General features: G+C 45.5%; 1 protein-coding gene across 1 annotated transcript; it reads left to right on the top strand.

Moving 5' to 3' along the window:
* Positions 1–2: 2 nt before the first annotated feature.
* On the top strand, positions 3–25447 carry gramd2ab (GRAM domain containing 2Ab). Its single transcript, XM_080876540.1, has 14 exons — positions 3–1055; positions 2354–2488; positions 2594–4665; positions 11451–11563; positions 19529–19586; positions 20892–20964; positions 21360–21463; positions 21657–21755; positions 22473–22544; positions 22618–22677; positions 22748–22883; positions 22960–23053; positions 23191–23292; positions 23467–25447. The coding sequence occupies exons 4-14, from the start codon at positions 11460–11462 to the stop codon at positions 23513–23515; spliced, it is 951 nt and encodes a 316-aa protein (XP_080732666.1). The 5' UTR covers positions 3–1055; positions 2354–2488; positions 2594–4665; positions 11451–11459; the 3' UTR covers positions 23516–25447.

Below are 25447 nucleotides of genomic sequence, written 5' to 3'. Positions count from 1 at the left end.
AGAAATGTGCTTTTGGATGTGGATCCATCGATGCCTTCTAACGCACCACCCCCCCTTCTCCTTCTGCCAGCAGCAGCACAGTTTCACCCTGAGCAGCGGTTCATTGATGACCCCGACCCATCTCATCCTGTATTTTGCTCACGCTGACGTGGCCTTGCTGCATTGCTGACACGGTCTGATGTTTCACTGCTGTTTCCCAGCAAGGCTTCAGTTTGTCTTCTGTTGGATCATTTTACCTGTATGATGATGTTGATACAGTTTCACCTGAGAGTTGCAGCTGTAATCTCAGCTGATGAAATCTCTGCTGTTAGCGTGTTTTTGTTTTCTCCATGATGCTAACCACTCTTGTAAGAAAAGGGGAGGGGCTTGGAGAATTTCAGACACATCTCTTCTTTACTCAGAACTTTCTGTCAAACTAACTTCATTCAACAACTTGTAAAAATCATTTTGCAGTATAAGTGTTGTGCTGTCTCTGGTCTCCAGAGCCGTCCTCACAGCAGACACCGTGAGGTCACTAATGGTTGTGACGGTGCCGGAGACTTCAGGTGTCTGTAAACTGCAGAATGAGAGCCAACGACGTCCAAATGTACCAACAGGAAAACGCAAAACTAGATGTGACAGCTGTGCGTATCATAACCAACAAGATTCCAACATTATTAATGCTAAGAACAAGCCTGCGGTTAGCATGACAGGAAGTCGAGATGATGAAGATAGTCCAGCCTTCAAACTAAGACGCGTGTTGTATAAAAGTCTTTCTACAGAGTAAAGGACGGTTTGAGGTTCCTGCTGGCACCATGCGCTGTCTGCACAAGCTTCTTCTTTGTCTTCCACCATGTCTGCGAGACATCAGTGAGACATCAAATATACCTGATTTATCTTAATGCTGTAAACGCCACACTGACTTTAACTTCTTCTTTTATCAGAGTTTGCAACAGGAATCTTTCATGGAGAACAAGCGGCGCAGAGCTCGATGGCGTCAGTGCAGGATAACGAGGGTCGACATGTCTGTGGAGGTTTTCTCCTCACTGAAGACTTTGTGCTCACTAGTGCAACTCGTGAGTTTGATTTCCTGTTCATCGACTTTATACAAAAACATTTTCAAACTTAGAGTGATCTGATGAATAAATACAGGTTATTGACGAGGCAGGTGTTATTTTAAAGGATAATAAAAGATGATTAACTTTAACATCATCAAATATTAATGACCTTTGGAATATGTAACAACAAACCTCTGACAGCCGTTAGATACAGCACTGCTGACCAGAGATGGGCAGTAACGCGTTACTGTAATCTGATTACTTTTTTCAAGTAACGAGTAAAGTAAGGGATTACTATTGCAAAAACGGTAATTAGATTACCGTTACTTTCCCGTAGGAACGCTGCGTTACTGCGTTACTAAAACCGTGATTTTTTGCGAGAATGTCTCACGACAGTGACGTAAGCGAGTGCGCCGTTAGTGACAACAGCTGTGTGCAGATCAACAATGGATCATATATCGAGTGCAGAGAGAGTATGAGCGTGCAGCGTTTAAAGCGTGGAAGTACTGACCTTACTTTGAGTTTGATTCCATAAAAAGTGACAAAAACATTAGTGTCCGTTGTGCGTGGGAAGAAAACTTCTTTTTACAGCGAAAAAAACCCTAAACTTCCAACAAGCACCGAGTAGCTACGACGTAATGGGAAACTCACAGAGAAACTCGCGGATTCTTCAACTGACCGCGGCACACCTGCACCAGGGTAAACCTCCGCCTACCCCACTCCTGCTTTACAGGTGAAAATAGAGCAACAGGACCGCTGAGTCTGTGACTTTATTTATGTTCTGCTGTGTTTTACTTGCATCTATTTGAAAGACTGAGTGTAAACACACAAAATATTTTATTTTATGTGCTGGAATGTGCAGAAAATAGGTTTAAATGTTAAACTAATTTCTTCCAGTCAGAGAATGTTGCAGATAATTAAATGTTTTGCTTGATGCATAAAGTTAAAAGATTAAAACTAATAAAACAAATTTAAAAAGAGACGTTTCCATCTGATTACATTTTGTATGATGGATTATGCAGAAAAAGTAGAATTGGGCTGAAAGATCTATTTCTTTATCACCTCTTCAGGTTGTAAATCGGGTTTTTAAAAAGTAACTAAGTAACTAAGTAATTAATTACTTTTGAAAATAAGTAATCAGTAAAGTAACGGGATTACTTTTTTGGGGAAGTAATCAGTAATTAGTTACTGATTACTTTTTTCAAGTAACTTGGCCAACACTGCTGCTGACATTAGCCTGCATGTAACGACTGAGAAATCAAGAGATCAGGTTTAAAATAGTTTACATTTTAAATTCTCGCTGATTACTCCCTCAGAGGCCTCACACACGTCGTTCTCGGCAACCACAATCTGAAGAACGGTAAAATCATCAGGAAGTAAAAATTGAAAACAAAATCATCCATGAAAATTACCAACACGTTGGACTTGGTAATGACATCATGTTACTCAAGGTAAGACAACAGTTTCGTTTGACCTGTTTGTGGTATAATTATATTTTTAATAAAAGCTTCTATGTGGAAAAACATGTTTCTATTTTTACTCCATGCTGTCTCCAGCTGTCTGAGAAAGTTCGATTAGACCACAGAGTACAAACAATTCAGCTTCCTGCTGAAATACACCTACAAGAAAATCACGTTGTCATGTGGTTGGATGGGGAGAAACTAAAACTGATGGGGAGCCTGTTGATGAGTGAGGGTGGTGGACGTGTCATTGATAGACACGTCTGTGAGGAACAGTGGCCTGGTCTTCCTGCCAATGTTACCTGTGCAGGTGGATATAAGACAGCCAAAGGATTCTGTCAGGTATGTTTTCTGTGCTTTCAGTGGAAACTTGTTCTGTTGACAAACATATAAAAAAATAATCTGACAAATTAAAATCCTCACAGGGTGATTGTGGTGGTCCTCTGGTGTGCGACGGTTTGGCTGTTGGTCTCGTTTCTTTCAACTATTACCGTAACGATAACTACCCCGTTTTTATAAATGTCATCAGTTTGACAAAGACTTTTAGTTTCACTTATTTACTGGGGTCATTTTGCTTTCACGTTGGTTATTTCATTTTGTTTTTCTCTTTGTTTGATTCTTTTTTTCTTGTGACTCTCAGATCCTGTTCATCAGCTGTGGAGGGTTTTTGGGTCTGCCACTTAAGGACACACAGATATCCACTGAACGGATTTCCACATCTGTTCATGTTTCCTCATCATCACGAGTGCCTCTGAGGATAACTGAAAAGCTTCTGCTTTATTGTATATGAAGAAATAAAAGCCAATATTAAAAAGAGAGTTTTGTTTAATGCTAAAAAATCTGGTGGTTTGGAAGTTTGTTTGATTTCTGATGCAGTGCACTCGCTTGGCCACACGGCGGCGCTGTTGAGTTGTCAAATAGCTCAACAGAAACATTTCAATGATGTGGAGTTTGTTTCTCGTTCATGCCGTTTACAGATGTCCACTGAACGCATCACGTGCAGGCTGGGATGATGGTGGTTTCTAAGGAAACCATCCCTGACTGTGTTTCAGGGAAAAATAAAAAAACATCCACTTTAAACACCTGGCGGAGGGTTCAGGTTAACATGAGCTGTCTGACTCACCTGTGACAGGTAAACCTGAGTGTAAGAGACCCACAGGTGCATTAAGTCTTCAGGAGGTTGAACAACAAGAATTTAGTCTTCATGAATTCACAGGCCTCCTTTAAGTCATGACACCAAAGCACAGCTTTAACTTCTGTGCAATGAAACACCTGTGTCCTGGAAGTGATGTCACAGTGGCTGTTTCTTCGCTTCCTGTTTGAGGTGAAGGCACCTTGACGACTTGTTAGGCTCATGAAGATTTGACCTCTCAGCCTAAAAGCTGGTGTCCCAGCCTGGAGGAGGTCCTGAGGGTTATCATGTGGGTCGAGGTGTGATGGTTGGGATGGACTCACCTGGGATTGGGTCTCCTCCTTTACTCAGATTCCTTCTGCTGAAGGAATCAGCCGTGACCTGCGGAGCTGAGAACCTGCTGGTAGTTTGAATTCACTTTAAAGCTTATAAACCTTCATCATTTTAAAAAAGTGCCGGCATGTTAAAGCTGCACTCAGGGAAGGAAATGTGACTGTGGTTGTTTAATCCAATCACATCAGTCGGGGTTGGCTCTCATACATCAGGAGGAGATGCCGCCCCACTCCCCGCACCTCTCTAAACACACCTGGGCATCAGCCCCTCCAACACACAGAAATGATTTTCAGCCAAAGATGTGATGATGTCATCAGGTGTGTTTCAGAGACAGTGGATCTGACGAACGGTGATCCAGACAGGTGAGACGCAGACAGGTAACAGATGATGATGACGCAGCAGAAACATCAGGAACATCTGTGTGGGGTTGGATTAGAAACCGACAGAGAAACGTTTTTAAATGTGCCTCACGAGTGAAACCCGTTTAAACACTCAACTTTCATTCATTCTTTACTTTGAAAGGCACTTCCGCTCACTTCCTGCACAAGCTGTGTCGAATGCTGCCAGCGTGACTGCGCAGCTCGTGCACAGAGAGAGGGGAGCGCCCTGTGTCGGTGCTGAAGGACGGACTCGGGGACCGACACCGGACCGACCGGGACTCCGGCGGACGTGATTGAAGACTGCATAAGCCTCGCAGGTAAAGGTGAGTCTGCGCTAGGAGTCACGCGCTCGTTCTGCGGGGATTCTATTGTTGAGTCTACTGAGATCTTATTTTAATATTTTCCTTCATCAGTAATAAACCGCTTTATATGCAGCAGCTTTGTTTTCATAGGTGCGCGTTAATAGCACGTGCACACGTTAGTAATCACATTACTGCTGTAACAAACCGTCTTTTATGGATACAGACTGAATGAAAGCTTGAAATGATGTCAGATATCAATGAGACATCTGATTGAACTTTATTAATGTGGGTTTGATGCACGTGAGCGCGTCAGGCTGAGGTAACTCTCCACCCTCCTCCACCTAAAATCTACTTAAATAAATAACTCACCAAACACCAGCAGCTAGGTTACAGACACCACCTTATATAAAAGATGGATGTGGCCACAGACTGTATATAAAAGATGGAAGCATCAACAGACTGTATAAAAAAGTAGAAGTAACCACATGACATCACCCGTCTGTGAAGCCTCCGTTTGAGCACTTTGACCTGACTTTTGTTTCCACATGTGATCGTTCACGCCTCAACACAAAAATCCACCAAACTAAGCCAACAAACCCGGGCCGTTTCACAGAGGAACTATTTTTTCTTTCTGTCTACATCCGCCAACCAAAGAAGCGAGCTAACGGGTGCTCTCGGGCTCGTCCTAAAGGGCGCTGAAAGAAATGTGTGAATTTCATTTTTATCTGGAAAATAAGGATAAATTTAAAGAGTTGATTTCTACACAGAGACAAAGCTGCTGGGATGTTAAAGATATGAAGGAAAGAGGGAATGAAAAAAGTCAGGAAGGATGGAAGACAGGGGAGGGAGGAAAGAAGGAAAAGGAAGCTGGAGAGAGGACGTGATGATGTAGGAATGATCTTCAGAGTAAAAGTTTAAAGTGATAAAGTCGCAGATTTTCAGGGAAAAACTGATTTTGAGCTCATTCGAGAAGCTCCCATCTTCAGCCTGATCGGCTGTGCTGGGTTTGCAGAAGATGAAGTAATCAGGTTACACTTCATTATCAGCTTATCAGTAATATGATTGGACCCCGGGGTTATTCCACAACTTTGAGGTTTTACAGTCAGAGTTGTTCCCGCGCTGCGTTTCTCACAAAGAAAACCGTCAGTGAGCAATACAGATAACAACAAGTGTAATTTCCACCTTCATGAAAAGCTTTGCACAGAGTGATGAGGATTTTATCAACATGACTAAAAGTAGAAACGAGGAGCTCCTTTTGTTGCTGTGAGGCTGTGGGGTAGCTGTGTGAGTCGGCCTCGCTCTGCAGCTCACTCAAAGAGGTGTTTTGTTTGTGGTGCTGGACACACACACACACAGACACACACACTGAGGCCTGCAGGGGAGGTGCTGCATGTTAATGACAGCGAGGCACAAAGTTAATGCAGCTGCAGAGACAGAAGCTCACTGTCAGTGTTGGTCTGCAGGACGAAATCAGGCCCAGAGCTGTTTAAATGTCTCAACCTGCAGTTTGTTCTTAATCACCAGCAGGGGGCGACTCTGATGGCAACTGCAAAATTGCATTTGTCCCGTCTTCCTGGCGCGGCAGATGGCCCCGCCCCTCCCTGAGCCTGGTTCTGCTGGAGGTTTCTTCCTGTTAAAAGGGAGTTTTTCCTTCCCACTGTCGCCAAAGTGCTGCTCACAGGGGGTCACATGATTGTTGGGTTTTTCTCTGCAGTAGGGCTGGGCGATATATCGAGTTTTTAAAAAATATATTTTTATACGAGATAAGAGATGTGACAATATCCTTTATATCGATATAGTCTATGCTATAATTATAGTTGTGGAGCCGCAGGTTTGCCTCTCTTTCGTCCACTTTTGTCTCTACGCTGCGTTGCTCCGCCTCTCCTTCACTGACCACAACACCCCCTCCTCCCCCATCGCTTCACCTGCAGGCAGCGACAAGATGGACACGGCAAATCTCCGTTAACGAGTTACTGCGCATCGCCCCGTGCGTGGGGCTGGACGGCGTCAACGTGTTAACGAGCTAACCACGCTAACGCCCAGAGGTGCTGCACGGCCTAAAATCCTTTCATTTTCTCAAAAGTTGACAGCGCGCCTTATGTATGAGTTCTGGTTGTGCTCACTGACCGCGAACCGCTTCTCTGTGGAACACGGCGCTCAGCAATCTGACTAAAAATGTTTGAGTACGACTTTGCTACGGAGCCGCACCGCGTTACGGCTGCCGTAGTCTGGAGCCTCGCGGAGTGATACGTACTGTGCTTCAGCGTAATATCACCGTACTGTGTGTGTATAAGGACCATAAACGGCTCCTGTTCAGAGACGCGGTTACGAAGAGGATTTCAAACTCCAGGCTGTCGGTCACGCAGTAGAAGTTAAGAACAGAGCAGCTGCTTGTTGTTGTGCTCAGCGTCTGTTAGTTTACATTTTGACTGCACAGTTGTGAGCTCTTTGTTATGCACAAAACAACATTTTTTCTTTTATTTATGGAGCATGATTATTTAATAAATGCTGATAATTTATTTCTGAGTAATTGTTTCTTGTACATCTGCGCTGTGTGTTAATAAAAGTGCAGATGTACATGAAATGTACATACTCTGTATGTACAATAATACATACTACTCTGTATGTATTATTGTACGGTCTACCTTACAATATAGAGCGCCTTGTGGTGACTGTTGTTGTGATTTGGCGCTGTGTAAATAAAGTTTGAATTAGCGTGTGACTCGAGTGGCCAGCAGAAAAACTGCTTCTGGATTAGCTTCATGTCTCAGCTGCATTTTTGTTGAGAAATGAGAATAAAACCTCTTTTGTGCCACTGCTTTATTCCACATCAAATCGGTTTGGTAATAACGGTGATAACGACGGCCCGCTAGCACGCGCTACCAAAAACAGTGCTTTGTTGTGTATCAGACGGACGAAAGCTGAACCAGTTCCACTGAAGCTGCAGCATTTTTACAAACCAGTTCTGGTTCCTCCGTTTCATTCAACGATCCGCTTTCTCCGCCGTGCTTTTTCCGCCATGTGCGTATGAAAACAAAAGCACTGCGCCTGTGCGTTTTACCCATATTCTATCGCCATGTTTCATTTTCTTATCGTTGCCCAACGGTATACCAGTGTTACCGTGAGCGGTATGACATGGCGCAGCCCTAATCAAGAGACTATTTTATTAAAGTAAAACATGTTTGGGATTCTAATAAAAGTAGAAGTTGTGCATTAAAGTCTTGCTGGGCAAGTAGAATTACATCGAGCACATGTTTGTTAGAGCATGTTGGAAAGAGCTCCGACTCACAGCCAGCTCCACACACCCCCACCCGCATGGGTCAACAGGCGTTCGTCGTGGTGTGCTCGTTCTCACCCAGACTGTTTCACTTTGGTCTCGTCTGACTGAATAAGCAGCTGTTTGTATTCCCTTCAGGTTTCGTCTTTCAGGCGTGTACCTTTTTGTACCTCGAGCTTTGCTGTATGCAAAGTCTTGCACGCTATCGAAACACCACTTTCCATAGATAATCCGGAAGCTCTGTCGGTAACACTTAACTGTCCTCTCATCAGCGTGAGGTTTCAGAGTCATCATTCGATGACACGGCTCTTCCTGTTCCTCCTAACCACCACCGCTGCATGAAACCGTCTGATTACCAATCTTTGTTTTTAGAAAGACAAGCTGTTGTTCACATGGGTGCAGGGCTTAGAGCTTCACACAGAACCTGCAAACTGTTGACCAAATGCAAATTAGGGTCCAAATGTTTAGATAAAACAGCGGCTTAAAGGAACAAGCCAAACCACATCCAACAAATTAAAAAGCGTCCTTTTCAGGAGCGTAAAAACCCTTCACCCTCAGCGCGTGAAGCTGCAGGGGTGCTGAAGGCCTGAGGCCGAAGCACGATGTGCTCGCTTAAAGAGGAAGAGTATCTGCCTCGAGTGAAGGAGTTTAAGTATCTCAGTTTTATGTTTGCAAACTGCATCGATCGATCTTTCGCCACCTGGGCCACAACTGAAAGAATAAGTGGCAGAAATGAGATTCCTCTAAGGGTCTCTGCGCTCTGCGTATACATAACGTCACCATAACCAAGAAAACTTTAACAGGTTTCCTGTGTAAGTTTTTCTCAACTGATGAGTCAAAACAAGCCATGTTTAATCAATCAAAGCTTTTTCATTGAGTACCAGAAGAAATCTGAGCATCCAACCGAAGACCTACACCTTCTTAGAACGACACTCTTTCCATAAAATCTGCTCCGAGGGTGTGAATACCAACATTATCTATGAGTGATTCCTGGAAAACAACCTGAATTTGGTTTTGTTAGCATTAAGAGCCTGCAGCTGCTGAAAGGAAGCCCCTCGACAACCTGATGCAGAGGTGAGCACGCCGAGTAAAGTATGCTGTCTGCATAAAGGAGCTTTCTAGCTGTAGCCATATTCTTTCTTATATTATTCATAAAAAAGGAAAATAAAACAGGGTCTACAGCGGAGCCCTGGGGGACTCCTTCATCTTCAGGAATCTTTACTACATCTGAGTTTTACCTCCTAACAGCAGCTCAACAAACACAGCAGTGTGCTTGCCGTCCACTGTCCTTTGTTACCATCAGAGATGCTGATGACCCAAGCTCTTCATCGATCCTGATACTTAAGGTCCACACACAAAGTTTGGATTCAGACGGCAGATGTTCAGATCTGAGAGGTCAGAGGCTGCTTTCCAGATTTTAGGGATGATATTATCCTGGATACTCAGATTAAAAATATGAACAATAGGCTCAGAAGTAAAGTCAGCTGACTCAGACTGTCAGATGGCTTTTTTGGAGATTTCAAAGCTTTATGGATCGCAATAATAGAAATATGTCTAAAGACAAACGGGTCCCTCCGCCTTCAGTGATCTGCAGGATACGGCGTCCTGATGCTCGGAGAGGCAGGTGGTGAAGTTTGAATGTGGCTTTCGAGGAGTTTTATTTTCTTATCGTTTGCATAGATGCAATTCATCAGGAACCACGATGAGGAAAACACAGAAAGAGCTGCTCTGTGTGCAGGCTGGCAGTTTGAAGGCTTCGGGTCAGCGGTCGGCATTCAGACTGCTTCCTGTGATCGAGCTCTTCATGCTCCGAAGAACTGACACAGGTGATGATGATGACGATCATTATTCTTACACTCTGCTGGAGCGGCTTTGCATCAGTCACAGTTCAGAATAATCCTTCTTTATCTCATACCGCCCCCCTTTCAAAGACAACTTTTTTCTGATTGGCTGGTCCGTGTAAACAGCAGGTTTGAACCTCAGATGGGTGGAGCCTCTCTGTATGACATCACACAGATGCAAGAGTAGAAAAAACTGTGATGAACGTGTTCAGGCCTGCAGGAGCTCGTCAGGAGTCATGTGACAGGAAATGAGGAGAAAGAGGAGAGTAGCACTTTTCCGGTTGTTGCACCAGCTGAGGTGTCTGACTCCATCATCCTGGGGAGGGGAGGAAAAGGAGGAAGAGGAGGAGGGTTCAGCACCAGCTGTCAGGCGAAGCAGGTGAAAGAGTGTAAGCATCACGCCTGTTACCGAGGCAACTGTAGTGCGTTCCCACCTCCTTCGATGTCACGGGCATGTTAGCACGGGTCGAATCAGCTGCATGATGGCTTCTCTGAGCTTTTATCTTCATTTTCTCTGAATATATCCTTCGTTTCGGCGGCCGTGGCGGTACGGCTGTTGGTGGAAACCTTCACTCACATGTGTGCGTGTGTCATATCTGAGAACTGTTTCAAAAGCTTTTCTCCCCACAGTGTTAAACCCTCATCTTTGTGTTGCAAAGATTTCATCCATCACAGTGCTGCAGCTCCTGACAGGGCTCTCCTCCTGTCCCAGCATCCTCCTCGGTCACACCAGTAAACATAAAAAACTGTTTTTGGACGTTTTCTGAAAACGAGGAAGTGATTGTGCTGATGTGATGCTGAGAGGAAGTGCGTTTAATGTGAAATCCGCTGATAACTCGAGCAGCGCGTCGATCCACTGTCTGATTGACGCGGTCCTCCCATCACCCACCTCTCTCTGCCTCTGAGAGAAAATAAACTCTGAACATTAGAAACATTAGAAACTGCTCGTGTTTGTTTGAAGGATAAAAGTGAACACATATGATTTCATTCTGCATCAAGCTGCAGTGAGCCCGCAGACGCCATGCCGAACGCGCCGAAGGAGGCGCACGGCAACAGAAAGGATGCCAGGGCAGAGGGGCACTCTGGGAAATGAAGTCACTGCAGTTCTTTTCATCACAATCTGATTTTTGCACGTCGACGATGTCGGTGTGAGGCTGCGACCTCGCACACACACACACACACACTGCATGTGAGAAGCCATCTTCTTCCCCCATCGTGCTGTTGCCATGGCAGCACAGGCGTAACGTGTGGTCCTTCAGATCGAAAGTTTCCTCTGCAGCTCAGCTGACCAATCAGAGCGCACCCTCATGTACACACAGTCCTGGATGATGTATCATCTGTGATCTGCCTCACAGGTGCTAACATGATAGGAAAAGTGCATTTTTCCTATCATAAAAATGAGATCCTCTTACCTTTCACAATAAAAGCCCTTCACATATACACTGTCAGAGGGAACTAATGAAGCCACTTGCTAAAGTAATTCCTGCTCTCTGATTACTTGTCATGAAATAAAAGCCTCTAATAAATAAAGAGGTTTTGTTGTTTTGATAAAGACTATCAACAAAAATAAATATAATAAAAAGTGTTTGTTTTCTTTTAAAAACTAAAATAAGACTAAATAAGACATGATGCACAGGTTCGTTTGATGATTAAAACTCTTGATGCTGTTTTTCCTCCTGACTTTCCAGGTGGTGACGATGATGTCAGAGCAGCTGGAGCTCAGTGATGATGTAGGTGTCCTGCCCCCCCATGAGGTGGAGCCCCCCAGGGAGGAGGATGGACCCTGCCCCCTACCCTTCAGGTGAGAAACTGCATCTTGTTCCTGAGCCAGTGTGACAGCTGGTGGAGGACAGGAGGACGGCCGGACGCTCGCTTACACTCAAAGTGTGAGCAAAACAGAAGGAGGAGCCCACAGCCTCATTAGTCCTGACAGAGTGTGTGTGTGTGTGTGTGTGTGTGTGTGTGTGTGTGTGTGTGTGTGTGTGTGTCTGTGTGTGTGTGTGTGTGTGTGTGTGTGTGTGTGTGTGTGTCTGTGTGTGTGTGTGTGTGTGTGTGTGTGTGTGTGTGTGTGTGTGTGTGTGTGTGTGTGTTTGGCAGCAGATTAAAGCTGAGGAGACGTGCAGGAGAGACAGTCGGCAGTGAGAGGAAGCCTCAGTGTCTCTCGCTGCGCTCTTATTCCCGTCACGTATGAAGCAAGCTGCAGTCACAGTCTGTGTGTGTGTGTGTGTTTGCACCACGTGCAATCAGCTCACGTTTCCTGGCAGCAGAGAAAGCCTGAGAGGCCAAACGGGAGGAAAACCCCAGAAACACTCAAAGGCTACGTTCACTCTGCAGGTCTTGATGCTCAATTCCGATGTTTTGATCAAATCCCATTTTTTTGTCTGCTTGTTCACACTACAAATAAAATGCGACAGCAAACGCGCTCTAGTGTGAACGCTCAAAGCCCGCATGCGCAAAAGAAGATGTCACACACAACGCGCTCTGTTTAGACCCAGAGCAACAGTATTGTTTGACTGATGGCCTTAATATAAAGACTTCGGACTTTATACAGTGGGGCAAAAAAGTATTTAGTCAGCCACCGATTGTGCAAGTTCCCCCACCTAAAATGATGACAGAGGTCAGTAATTTGCACCAGAGGTACACTTCAACTGTGAGAGACAGAATGTGAAAAAAAAATCCATGAATCCACATGGTAGGATTTGTAAAGAATTTATTGGTAAATCAGGGTGGAAAATAAGTATTTGGTCAATAACAAAATACAACTCAATACTTTGTAACATAACCTTTGTTGGCAATAACAGAGGTCAAACGTTTACTATAGGTCTTTACCAGGTTTGCACACACAGTAGCTGGTATTTTGGCCCATTCCTCCATGCAGATCTTCTCGAGAGCAGTGATGTTTTGGGGCTGTCGCCGAGCAACACGGACTTTCAACTCCCGCCACAGATTTTCTATGGGGTTGAGGTCTGGAGACTGGCTAGGCCACTCCAGGACTTTCAAATGCTTCTTACGGAGCCACTCCTTTGTTGCCCGGGCGGTGTGTTTTGGATCATTGTCATGTTGGAAGACCCAGCCTCGTTTCATCTTCAAAGTTCTCACTGATGGAAGGAGGTTTTGGCTCAAAATCTCACGATACATGGCCCCATTCATTCTGTCCTTAACACGGATCAGTCGTCCTGTCCCCTTGGCAGAAAAACAGCCCCATAGCATGATGTTTCCACCCCCATGCTTCACAGTAGGTATGGTGTTCTTGGGATGCAACTCAGTATTCTTCGTCCTCCAAACACGACGAGTTGAGTTTATACCAAAAAGTTCTACTTTGGTTTCATCTGACCACATGACATTCTCCCAATCCTCTGCTGTATCATCCATGTGCTCTCTGGCAAACTTCAGACGGGCCTGGACATGCACTGGCTTCAGCAGCGGAACACGTCTGGCACTGCGGGATTTGATTCCCTGCCGTTGTAGTGTGTTACTGATGGTGACCTTTGTTACTTTGGTCCCAGCTCTCTGCAGGTCATTCACCAGGTCCCCCCGTGTGGTTCTGGGATCTTTGCTCACCGTTCTCATGATCATTTTGACCCCACGGGATGAGATCTTGCGTGGAGCCCCAGATCGAGGGAGATTATCAGTGGTCTTGTATGTCTTCCATTTTCTGATGATTGCTCCCACAGTTGATTTTTTCACACCAAGCTGCTTGCCTATTGTAGATTCACTCTTCCCAGTCTGGTGCAGGTCTACAATACTTTTCCTGGTGTCCTTCGAAAGCTCTTTGGTCTTGGCCATGGCGGAGTTTGGAGTCTGACTGTTTGAGGCTGTGGACAGGTGTCTTTTATACAGATGATGAGTTCAAACAGGTGCCATTCATACAGGTAACGAGTGGGGGACAGAAAAGCTTCTTACAGAAGACGTTACAGGTCTGTGAGAGCCAGAGATTTTCCTTGTTTGAGGTGACCAAATACTTATTTTCCACCCTGATTTACCAATAAATTCTTTACAAATCCTACCATGTGAATTCATGGATTTTTTTTCACATTCTGTCTCTCACAGTTGAAGTGTACCTCTGGTGCAAATTACTGACCTCTGTCATCATTTTAGGTGGGGGAACTTGCACAATCGGTGGCTGACTAAATACTTTTTTGCCCCACTGTATTTCCCAATTTTTGCTTTAAGTTATTTTGTTATTGACATAATAATGTAAATAACCTAATAATGATCCTTATTGCTGTTTTAGAGGAGCGGAGCTTCAAAGGATAGATTTCTGTATTTCTCATCTGTAACAGAAAGGTTGTCAGTTCGATCCCCCTGCTCTCTGTCCTGGTCGTTGTGTCCTTGGGCAAGACACTTTACCCTACCGCCTACTAGAGATGGACCGATCCGATATTACGTATCGGTATTGGCCCGATACTGACCTAAATTACTGGATCGGATATCGGAGAAAAATGGTAAATGGTAAATGGTAAATGGCCTGCATTTGTATAGCGCTTTTCTAGTCCATAGGACCCCAAAGCGCTTTACACTACATTCAGTCATTCACCCATTCACGCACACATTCACACACTGGCGATGGCAAGCTACATTGTAGCCACAGCTGCCCTGGGGCGCACTGACAGAGGCGAGGCTGCCGGACACTGGCGCCACCGGGCCCTCTGACCACCACCAGTAGGCAGACACGGGGTTAGTATCTTGCCCAAGGACATTTGGCATGCAGCCAGGATGCAGCCTGGGATCGAACCACCGACTAGGGCTGGGCCATATTATACCGTTCACGGTAATACCGGTATAATGTTAGGCAACGATAGGAAAATGAAATATCGCGATAGAATGGGAGTAAAACGCGCATGCGCAGTGCCTTTGTTTTCATAAGCACATGGCCGATTGTTGGTTTGTAAAAATGGTGCAACTTCAGTGATGTGGAACTGGTTTGGTGTTTGTCCGTCAGATACACAACAAAGCACATTTTTTTGCAGAACATGCAAGCGGCCGTTGTTATTGTCATATTTGTCGGACTAAGATGCTCTTAAATCTGGGAGTAATCTGGGTCCCAAACTCCGTATATTTGACTTCAGGTCAAACAACACTGCAGCATCACTGAGAGTTAAAAACTGTCTAAATTCTTTCATCTTTAATAAAACGATCAGCATTGCTGCTTTACCAGGTGTAACTATAAAGTTTAACTTCCAGGCATCCATGAAAACAAAATGTATTACATTTAACGGAGTTAGAAGTTAGCAGGAAGCTAGCGGAAGTTAGCTCGCTAGTTTCGCTAGTTACCTAAGCATGATATAGCATGTTCTGACTGAGAGATTTCTGAAAAAAATCAAACGTACAGCTCTGCTATCACTTCCAACATAAATGAAGACAGGAAACTAAACAGCAGTGACGTTTGTAGGGTTACTGAAGTTGGGCTAGCTGGTATATAATGATGTGCTACGTGATCGCTAGCGACACAGCTATGTTAGCATAACATAAACAGTGAAGCTGGAGGACGAACACTAACACTTTTCCACTTATAAAAGTTAACGTGAAGGTTCTTCATGGTTAGAGACAAATGCAATCGCATGGCAGGATGCTGTAAACGGACCAAACTTCAGTCAGGAGAACAACTGAGATAATCCATCCACAATACGAGGTTAGTCATTAATATACTGCAGCAACATGGGAATAGAGCAGCTGCCGGAGAATTCAACATTAATGAATCAATGGTACAGAAGTGGAGGAAGCAAGAAGAATGAGTTTAATAAAGTTTGATTTATCTGACTGCTTTGTTTCGCTTAATGTGCCTTATAATCCCGTGCACCTTATGGTCCGAAAAATACGTACTGCACACTGCAGTTTAATGTTGCAAAGCACCTCTTTTTAACTTCAGTGGATATTATACATGGTTATGCTCAGGATATGTCAGCACATTTCTACTGGAAATGCCTTTTGGTTAAACTTTCAGCAAGGAATTTGCATTTGCACTGTTACATTTTTATAAAGCTTTAATGTACATAAAAACCAGCTTCTTGTTTAAGTGAAAATAAATGGAAGGTTTTCTTTTTGTGCTAGTAATGTTGTGGAGTTGTATTTTGTCTCGCATCAATTATATCGTCGGTTATATCGTTATCGCAAATTTTCAAATATATATCGTGATAAATATTTTTGGCCATATCGCCCTGCTCTACCACCGACCTTCTGATTAGTGGCTGACCTGCTCTGCCACCTGAGCTACAGCCACCCCAGAGAAATAAAAAATGTAATCCGATCCATTAAATATCAAAAAAGCACCTCACAGAACTTGCGACACGGCGTAACTCGGCTCATAACCGTAGCACGTCGCAGCAGTGTGCTCACGTGATCGAGCGGCTGTGGCGTGCCCTGTGGTCTGGTTGAGTATTTGTAGCCTCGCTACCAAACCAGCATTTCATCAACCGATATATGGAGCGACTGCCTCTCCTGCTGCTACTTCAATCATGAAACTGATCAATGATCAGCTGATCGGCTCTCTTCTTTGCTTTTGGCCCACTTTGCACCAGAAAGAGGAAACCAGCGGCTGAACAACAGCAGCACGTTTAAGCTTGATCAGCTGTTGTTAGAATGTATTTAATATTACTTTCTACACCAGGATCTTTTTCTACAGCTGACGTAACTGTGCAGGGGCGGATCTAGCAAAGTTTAGCCAGGGGGGCCGATAGGGCATGAACAGGGAAAAGGGGGCACAAAGACATACTTTTCTTTCTTATTCTCATTTAAAATGTCTAATAAATAAAAGCTTTTAATAAATAATTATCTGACACCCAAAGTTTTAATCTGATGTAAAATGTATAGAAGTCCATTACTGTATATAGTGACTGTTAAGTCTAATATATCCTAGTAAGCTGTAGTACTTTTTCCATCTGTGCAGTTCTGTAGAAGGAAGATGTTGAATCTATTTAATATTTCTTGAAAAATAATTTATTTCTGTGCATTTTTTTTCACACTGCATCAAATTAAAGTTGATTACGTCGATTAAGCATCATGAGGTGGGGGGTGGGGGGGTTCATTTTTGAGGGAATCTAAAAGTGTGTCGACTAAACCCGGCTTGGCACCTGAACAACAATTTTCTAATCTGTTGTGCGGCGTGAACACGTCCTCCTTTCTCTGCCCCACTTTCCCTGCACGCTCCAACAGTTTGCACAGTTACTTCTTTTATGGTGTTTTCAGTGGGAGAGGGAAGCGTGCCAGTCGGCCTCGGAGCTGCAGTGGCCGATGGGAGTCGTTAATAACGCTCATCAGCATCGCTCGCGGTCAGACCTCCTCCTCAGCTCCTCATTTGTTTTCCTCTTTGCATAAACCTCACATGGATTCACCCCTTCCTGCCCACAGTGCATTTACATGAGCAGGAAACCTGACACGAGGTGTGTGTGTGATCAAACTGCAGAGCCTGAGCTGTGTGTCAGAAGGTGGATTAACACCTCGGCTCAGCTCTCCACGCTGATGTTTCCTCACTCTTCATGTTTTTCACGTGACCGGTCAGACGTTTCTTTCCTCACGCCGCCGTCAGCAGCCGAGCAGGAGTTTATGAAAACATGGGAGACGACAGACGCGACAGGTAGAGACAGACGCTCGGCTCTGGGTCGGAGAAAAACTTCCTCCCATCAATTTGAATCAGAAATTTTTAAACTATGTGAATTTTCGTAGTTTTCCCAGAAGTCAGTCGTTGGTGTGGTGACGATGATTTTTAATGATTTGTCTGCGATTTCTCTCTGAAATCAGCCGCAGACCTCGTGTTTGTTCAGTTAGTTTGGGATCGAGGATGAAAATCAGCTGACAGTGAAACTCTCCTGTTTGCATAAAATGACTGAAGAGGATCATTAATGACGTTAGAGCGTCTGCAGACGTCTGTCAGACACGAGGGACGCGGTGGGTTTGAAACGGTGAGGTGACCTGAGGGTCAGCTGTGTCGCTTCCATCATCTTCTGCTGCTTCTGATCAGCCGAACATCTGTGACCTCCAGAGTGTTTGCAGGTGCTCGGGTCAATCCTTCTTTAACTCAGAAACAAGCTGTTTTCGCTCCTCCCCCTTTAAGTCAAGTTTGTTCTGATTGGCTGCCCCTCACAGATAGCGTTAAAGGCCTTGTTTCTGACAGAGGAGCTGGAGCTGCACAGAACGTGGCGATGGCTCCTCACGAGCCTCAGCCGGGCTCGCATGAGTAAAAGCTGCACTGCTGCAGCTCAAGGAAACATGCAAATGAGCAAAACGTGACCAGCGTCACCATCCGGCGCTGTCGAGGCCTCGGGGGGTCGCACGGGGCCGGTCAGGTGTGTTGTCTGTGTCTGTAGATGGTGGAGGCCACAGTCAGCTGTGAGTGGCTCAGTGTGGAGATAATTATTCTGTGTGTGAAGCACCGTCCTGCAGTTAGAACAGGAGGCTGCAGGAGGGAAACCTCACCACTGTACTCTGTGCATGAATCAGCTTCCAGACTGTGAGCAGTTCTTGAGCCGAGCGCTGGCGCGCTCTTTGGCCGGGAGGTTAAACCTCCGTGTGTGTTGCACCGTGATGACACGTCGTGCTGTGATGTGTCATGAGAGCTTTGAATTTACTGTCCATTCATGTCTGTTTGGATGAGAGACGCCTCTCCCTGAAGATGCTCACAGACACAGTACAGTAGTTTTCCAGGATTCCTGGTTTCTGCACAGAGATTATCCCAGATAGCACAAAATCACTACGTGGAAACTTAGTTAATGCACTCGATTAACTGATCATCAGCAGGTGAGAGCACCTCAGTGGAAGCAGAAGCTCTGGAGGTTTGCAGGAACGACGTCAGCGGTGATCTTAAGGAAGCAGCTGTTTCTCCTCGTCAAGAGTTACGAGCTCGTTTCCAAACCCTCTGAACGGGCCTCCTTCACTAATATTTGCGTGACTCTGTGTATCGTTCGTAACCATCAGTCCTGAGCAATATTATCTCCATAATGCCCCGCCCTCATTTCTCTGTGTAAGGAAACAGGTGAAGCAGAAAAACTGGTGATGATAAGCTGAGAGAGAAGCAGCTTTGCAAAGTGTTTCTACGGGAGTGACGACCGTTTAACAAATAAAGGAATAAATTAGTGCTGAATATGGTTTCCCCTCAGATAATTGATCCTGTAAGGCAGGGGAACTCCAGGCCTCAGGGGCCGGCTCCTGCAGGTTTTAGTTTAGATTAGTTGATTGCCAGGCGTCTGGAGAACTTCATGTGACTTAAATCAGCGTCTAAAATCTGCAGCCCCCCCCCCCCCCCCCCCCCCCCTCCGCTGTAAGTGATGAATCCAGCAATGGTAGGAGTCATTTTCAATGAAAGATAAGAACATTTAAGACATGATGAGGTAAGGGTTAATGGAATATGTTTAATCTGACTGGGGCCACGGTGCGAACCCTGAACACCGTCGTGGTGAAGCGAGAGCTGAGCCTGTTCAGTGTTCTCTGAAGGAGGCGGTTGGGGGCGGTGGTGGAGGGAGGAGGAGCCGAGTGAACCATGAATACCAAAGAGCTGCCGCAGAGCTCAGAGAGCTGTGCATGAATAAATGCTGCAAACATCGATGAAGTGAAACAACCTGTGGAGAAGAGTGGACCAGAACTCGTCCACAGCGATGAGACAGAGTGATGAAGTCACTCAGGAGCGATTGTAGTTGTGTGCATTTCCTTCTAATCCAGTGTGTTTGTGCTCTCTGGGACTAAAAGGAGAACTTCTGGTATCACTGGGCCGCTCCCAGTACAGAAACTGCAGTTTGTGTTTGAGTCTAACCGAAGGTGCTGCTGTGTCCCGCAGGCTGCAGCTGATCGACGACTTGTCCTACGAAGACGTGAAGAAGTGTTACAGAGAATCGGTAAGTAAAACCTGCCCTCGCACAGAGCAGCAGGAGGTCCAGAGATGACAGCAGGGCAGCAGGAGTCTCCATGGGGACAGGGGTGTGTTTGTGTGGGTGTTTTGTGGGCAGGATCCACGTGAGTGGACAGAAAAGCTCAGGCGACCATCAGGAAGCAGCAGCAGCTCTAATCCCAAACATTTCTTTGGGTTTATCCGTTAGTTTAATGTTTTAGGACCAACGAGGCAGGGTCAGAGAAGACGATGGAGACCTAGGTGTCGAGCTGCCGCTGACTGTTGTTTCAGTCTTTGTTGTCTCAGACAGGAAGAGGAAGGCAGGAAGTCTCGCAGAATAAAGCCGTACAGGTGTACGGGGGCAGGGCGGTGTGTACATGATGTAACGTCTGACCTACATGCGAGGAACCCAAACAATGCTCCAGAAACACGCCGCTCGGTTTGTAGTCAGCTGAGCTGGAGGAAGCGCTCAGATCTTTTGTTTCAGGTGATACAAACTCAAAGCTGTTTCCCGATCACGCCTCAGGAATCAGCGCCAGCCTGTTGAAAGTAAAACACGCACCAGAGACGGGATGGGGGTTGAGCTTCTGGGATTATTTCCATAAATAATACACCATGAAATAAAACAACTTTCTGGGTTTTTCCCACTAAAATTATACAGTGAACCATAAAAAATGTCCTTTTATTTCAGTGCTTGGCTTATTAATAACAGGAAGTGACAGGAACGTCTCGGTTTTCACTATAAAACGAACATAAATGTACCATTAAACAAATAACATGAACCGATTTTTATTACAGATAAACTATCCAACAACAAATATACTGTCAATAACAGACAGCATGATGTTTGTTTGAATATAAAGAACATTTATTCATAAATATTCACTCTAATAAAAATAAACCTTTATTAAACAGGCTGCTGGTTATAAGCCACTAATGTCACAAATGAAACCACATTTTCTGTTTGTTTTCATATGTAAATAACAGGTGCCAGTATATAACCATAAAGATGTTTTATTAAATGAAACTATAAATATGAATCTGTGGCTGATTTGTTTTTTCACTATAAAGCAAATGTTTCCAACTATAAAATAAGTGAACTATAAAAGCACCGTGTTAATGTGTTTTTATCGTTAGACATATTGGACATTTCTGCCGTTAACTATAAAAACACAAACTCTGCGTCTCCTCCGCTGTAGACAAACAGGAAATGAGCTGCACGTCCTTCAGCCGTGATGGGAAACCTTTTGAACCTGGTGTTGTAAACGCTCTCCATGCAAACGTGTAATCGTGTGTTTTTGTGCGTCCACAGACTGTCAGCAAATACAACTCTCAGTACCACAAACTGTTCCAGGCGGTTCCTAAAGAAGAAGTCCTGATGAAAGGTACCGAGTGCAGCACTCACCGCCTGCTTTAGCTCACATGTGAAACCGTCAGCACGACACTTTGAAATCATTATTCGGTTCCTGTCAACGGCACCGCTCGCAAATCTCTCAGGGCGCTGCTATCCAGTCCAAGTCTGTGACCGTGTCGATGGCATGTGTCTAAAACAAATGCAACAAATTCACCCAAAAACGCCTGAAACAGAAGAAATGAAAGTAGACGCCCCGGGGTGACCTCCACCCAGCGAGCTAGCCAGAAATCCCTCAGTAAAGAATGCCGTGAGAACAGTTTCTGCTTCCCAACCGATGTCTGATCTAAACTGTGTCCTGACATCTGCTCATCTGTCTGTCGAACGATCTCAGTCGGTTTACGCTAACACGATCCGCTCTCGCTGCAGCGTATTCCTGCGCTCTGCTCAGAGACATCCTGCTGCAGGGGCGACTCTACATCTCCAGGAACTGGCTGTGTTTCTACGCCAACCTGTTCGGCAAAGACATCAAGGTGAGCGATGACATCACCTGTCACATGGCCACTTTGAATCAATTCAGTGAATTAATTTAAAGAAATCCCGTTCGGGGTCATGGAGCAGGTGGATCCGGTGCCCAGGGTTGGACGTCTGACCTTCTCAGGTTCAGCTTCAGGCGCCTCTCACCTGAGAAGCTCTGACTTTGTGCGTTTGTGTTTCCCGAGGCAGGTGTGCATCCCGGTGGTGTCGGTCCGGCTGGTGAAGAAGCACAAGACTGCGGGTCTGGTGCCGAACGGCCTCGCCATCACCATGGATACAGGACAGAAGGTATCCCCGCTGACCTGTCCGAGCATCATGTGATTAATGAGCTTTCTCTTTGCCTGCACCAGATGCAGAGTGATGACATCATCCGCTCTGCGCAGTCAGTCAGAATTATTCAGGCATTTCTGATCTGACTCTGAGATTCGTTGAAGCGCCTGTAGAGCGCGCTCTCCTCTGCCACCGCTCGCACGCCGAGCAGGCGTTTGTTGGAGGGTCCGCGCTCACTGCTGATGGACGGGAATGTGTCGCTGTCTCGCCTCACAGGAGTATGAACTATTTAAAGGCTTTTGACCGCTTAAGCCCCGAGCCTAACTGATCTCCTGCCTTTTGCCGCTGTATCGGGGGCGTTGGGGCTTAAGAGGTTAAGAGTTCGCCTGTTTCTGTGAGATTTAAACTTTAAACATGATCGTGTTGTTCCGATCAGCTGAAAATGAAAACCCGTTACGAGCTGCGAGTAGTTACCTAAAAATGGGATCGCAGATACAAGAGGAGGAGGGCTTCTCTGATCAGAAGAGGATGGACGGATGAATGATGGGTGGATGATTCGATTGGTGGATGACAGAGGGATGGGTGGATGCTTTAAATCTGTGAGTGGCTCCTGTTGCCGGAGTTGGTTTAAATGGAGGATTCAGAGGGCGGCGCCGAAGCTACGGTCCCGTCTGGACCTCGCTGCGATTGGGCGAACTGACTCTGAACGCCTTCTGTCTTTGTCTCCGTCCTCAGTACGTGTTTGTGTCCCTGCTGTCCCGAGACAGCGTCTACGACGTCCTCAGGAGGATCTGCACCCACCTGCAGGTCGGTCCACATTCAGCTTCCTGGTAACGAATGTTTGATTCTGGCTCACCTGGCGTCCTCTGTCTGTGCTCAGGTGAACGGGAAGAGTCTGAGTCTGAAGCAGTACCTGGAGGAGCCCAGCTCGCTGTCCATGGTAACAGCCTCGTCGGCAGCTTCTCTGCTTTTTACAAAGGTGTGTCTCTGAACCTGCGTCTCTCTGTCAGGACGAGTTTCCAGAGGTGCTGAAATGGAGACGGAAACCGTCGCTTCCCGCCGTCTCCTCCTCTCTCCCCGATTTGCTGGGAAACTCCACCCCCAGCCTCCCCACCACCACCACCTTCAGTGCTCACACGCTCACAGGTAGCCCCGTGCATCCGCCCGCCCACATTCAAAGGTAATGATGCGTTTACCCGTGTTCTCTGTCTCGTGCGTGTAGACTGCAGCCTGGAGACGGAGAAGATCCTGCTGACAGAGCCGGTACCTGAACTGGGCCACGCAGAGTACCAGCTGCTCAGACTCTTCATCCTGCTGTGAGTCAGATCCAAAACCAGCATACACAGCCGGTTCTTTCGTCTGCCGATTGGATGCAGAGCGAGGACGAACCTCCGGCTTTACTGCGCTTCTTCACAGGTGTGTCAGGTGTTTTTTACCTGTCTGTCTCTCTCAGAGTCTTCCTGCTGGTCCTGTCGTCCTGCTATCTGGCCTTCAGGGTTTGTCGTCTGGAGCAGCAGCTCAGCTTCCTGAGCAGCCAGCCGACGCTGAGAGAGAGGTACGCACCTGTGCAGGTGTATTCTCAGAAACTTTTCCCCTCACAGAGCCAAGACTTCAGGTTTTTAAATGATCCTTTTAAATCAGATAAAATCAACACAGCTTGATGCTCTGTGGCTGCATCGTGGAGCACATCCATCACGTATTCACAGAAATTTGCATGCGGCTTTTCCAGGTGTGGAGAAGTGCCCTGCTGGCTGGCCAATCAGAAGACAGGAACCTGATCCTGCAGCCTGTCAGCGTGTGAGGAGAAAGGCTGCTTTTTATAGCGTTAGCTGTTGGTGGTGCAGGAGAAGGCTCTCAGGAGGAGGAAGGAGCTTCATCTGACCCCTGCCAGCACCCGGTTAACATAGAGATGTTACAGTAGTCAACACAGACTAACCTTTGACCTCTGGGACAGAAATGTCGGCGTGTGCATTCCTGGTCAGTCAAAGGTCCCGAGAACTGAAAATGTGTTGTGGGATACCGCACAGAAGTGTTCGACTGTTTTCCATCACGTCACCATCAAGGAGGCGTCTGATTGGCCCACACATCCAGCCTCGCCTCACCGTCAGCTGCTAGAAGCTGGAGAAAAGCCCAGATCCAAGCATCACGATCGAGCTCAGACCCTCATCACAGGACTCAGCCATAAACTGTATATAAAAGACGGACACAGTTACTGTAACGTTTCCCGCCTCCATGTTGGAGTTTTTAAAGCAGAGATGCGCCCCCCTGAATCCCTCCCCCCTCCCCGTGCCCCCTGACTCTGAACGTTGTGTTAAATTAAACCTGAAATCAGTGACTGATGTTTGTGTTTCCTGAAGCCGACTGCCCCCTGCTGGTCATTAGAAAGAATGCAGGTGTGAGGGACCGCGTTGACGTCACAGGATCTGCTGTCTTTTATGTACAGTCTGTTGGCTCGTCACATAGCTCATGTGACCTGGGAAGACGTCGGGATCCCGAGCTGGAGAAGGAGAACTCAGGGGTGGACGAACAGCTTACAGAGGCGCGCAAACACCTGAGTCGACCCGTCAGGTGACACCAGATGAGTAGTTACACGTGTTAGGAAGGTTTCCTGCCATTAATCATCTCCTCAGTGTTACTCAGCATAGAAGCTCAGGATTAATAAACTCTCACATCACTGCAGCATTAATGACAAAAGGTGTTCCTCATTATTTTCTAATATGCACACAAACAGTATCTGACGGCTGGAGAACCTCGCTGCTCACCTTTGCATTCAGAACTGCAGCGACTGATTACTCCTTTGAGACACAGCGACTGCACCATGATGACATCACCATGATGACATCACCATGATGACATCACCCTGGATTGCTGTGTTACATTAGAGCTGTAGCATCAAGATTTGAATGTTTTTCTTATCATGCAGAGAACCCGAATCCATCTTTGTTTAATAGTATTCGATCAGGCTGATTTTTTGTATGATGTATGATGAATGTGCACAAAGATCAGCCGCCAGAGGTGGACGTCTTTTTAATAAATCATGTAAACAAGCTGAATTTACTATTAAAGCTGATATTTTCAAATGTGCTGTGCATTATTTCATGACATTATTATCATTGCTCGTGCAGCTCGTTCTGTTGCTGCTCATTTTCAATAATTCCAGGAAATTGGTAAGAAACGGTTTAGTTCATGGCATATTCTATAATTCCACTTTATTATTTCGTTGTAAAAAAATCATAATTTGTGAGGTGAACATTCTTGAAAAGGCTGATTATTGACCTCTGCGATGTATGGGAGGTGTAATGGCCTCAGATTTGTAAATATAGTTTGGCCAACCTATAATTTCAGATTCAAAAATAATTTTAAAAAAGGTGTTTTTTCTGTTAAAAAACAACCCATCAAAAAATATGGTTTGTCTCTTTTTGTGAGATATTTTAATAGCTATGTTCTGCTGGTTGGTGCAAACCTGCTACAACTACTGCAGGAATTTAAAAAATACTTTTAATAAATGAAAAACTCATGCTGAATACTCATCCAGTTTCAGGTAAAACTGAACTTATATAAACTAGAGCAACTCCCTCCATTCTTTTCACGTTAAAATTCAATTTGTTACTAAAGCAATAGATCGAAACCTTGTAAGTTCAGTAAACATTTATTGTTATTAGAAATCATTTGGTAACAGGGTGGTCTGCCTGATATCCTAATTATAATTG

The sequence above is a fragment of the Rhamphochromis sp. 'chilingali' genome (genome assembly GCF_963969265.1).
Source record: "Rhamphochromis sp. 'chilingali' genome assembly, chromosome: 2".
NCBI classification, from domain to species: domain Eukaryota; kingdom Metazoa; phylum Chordata; class Actinopteri; order Cichliformes; family Cichlidae; genus Rhamphochromis; species Rhamphochromis sp. 'chilingali'.
The sequence above is the reverse complement of the archived record's forward strand: the minus strand, read 5'-3'. Positions and strand labels throughout refer to the sequence as shown.

Excerpts from the sequence above, each read along its gene's own strand:
- gramd2ab (XM_080876540.1), top strand. The coding sequence starts at position 11,460 with ATGATGTCAGAGCAGCTGGAGCTCAGTGATGATGTAGGTGTCCTGCCC. Across the intron at positions 22,884-22,959 it reads CAGTGCTCACACGCTCACAG|ACTGCAGCCTGGAGACGGAG; the intron begins GTAGCCCCGTGC and ends TCGTGCGTGTAG. Across the intron at positions 23,054-23,190 it reads CTCAGACTCTTCATCCTGCT|AGTCTTCCTGCTGGTCCTGT; the intron begins GTGAGTCAGATC and ends TGTCTCTCTCAG.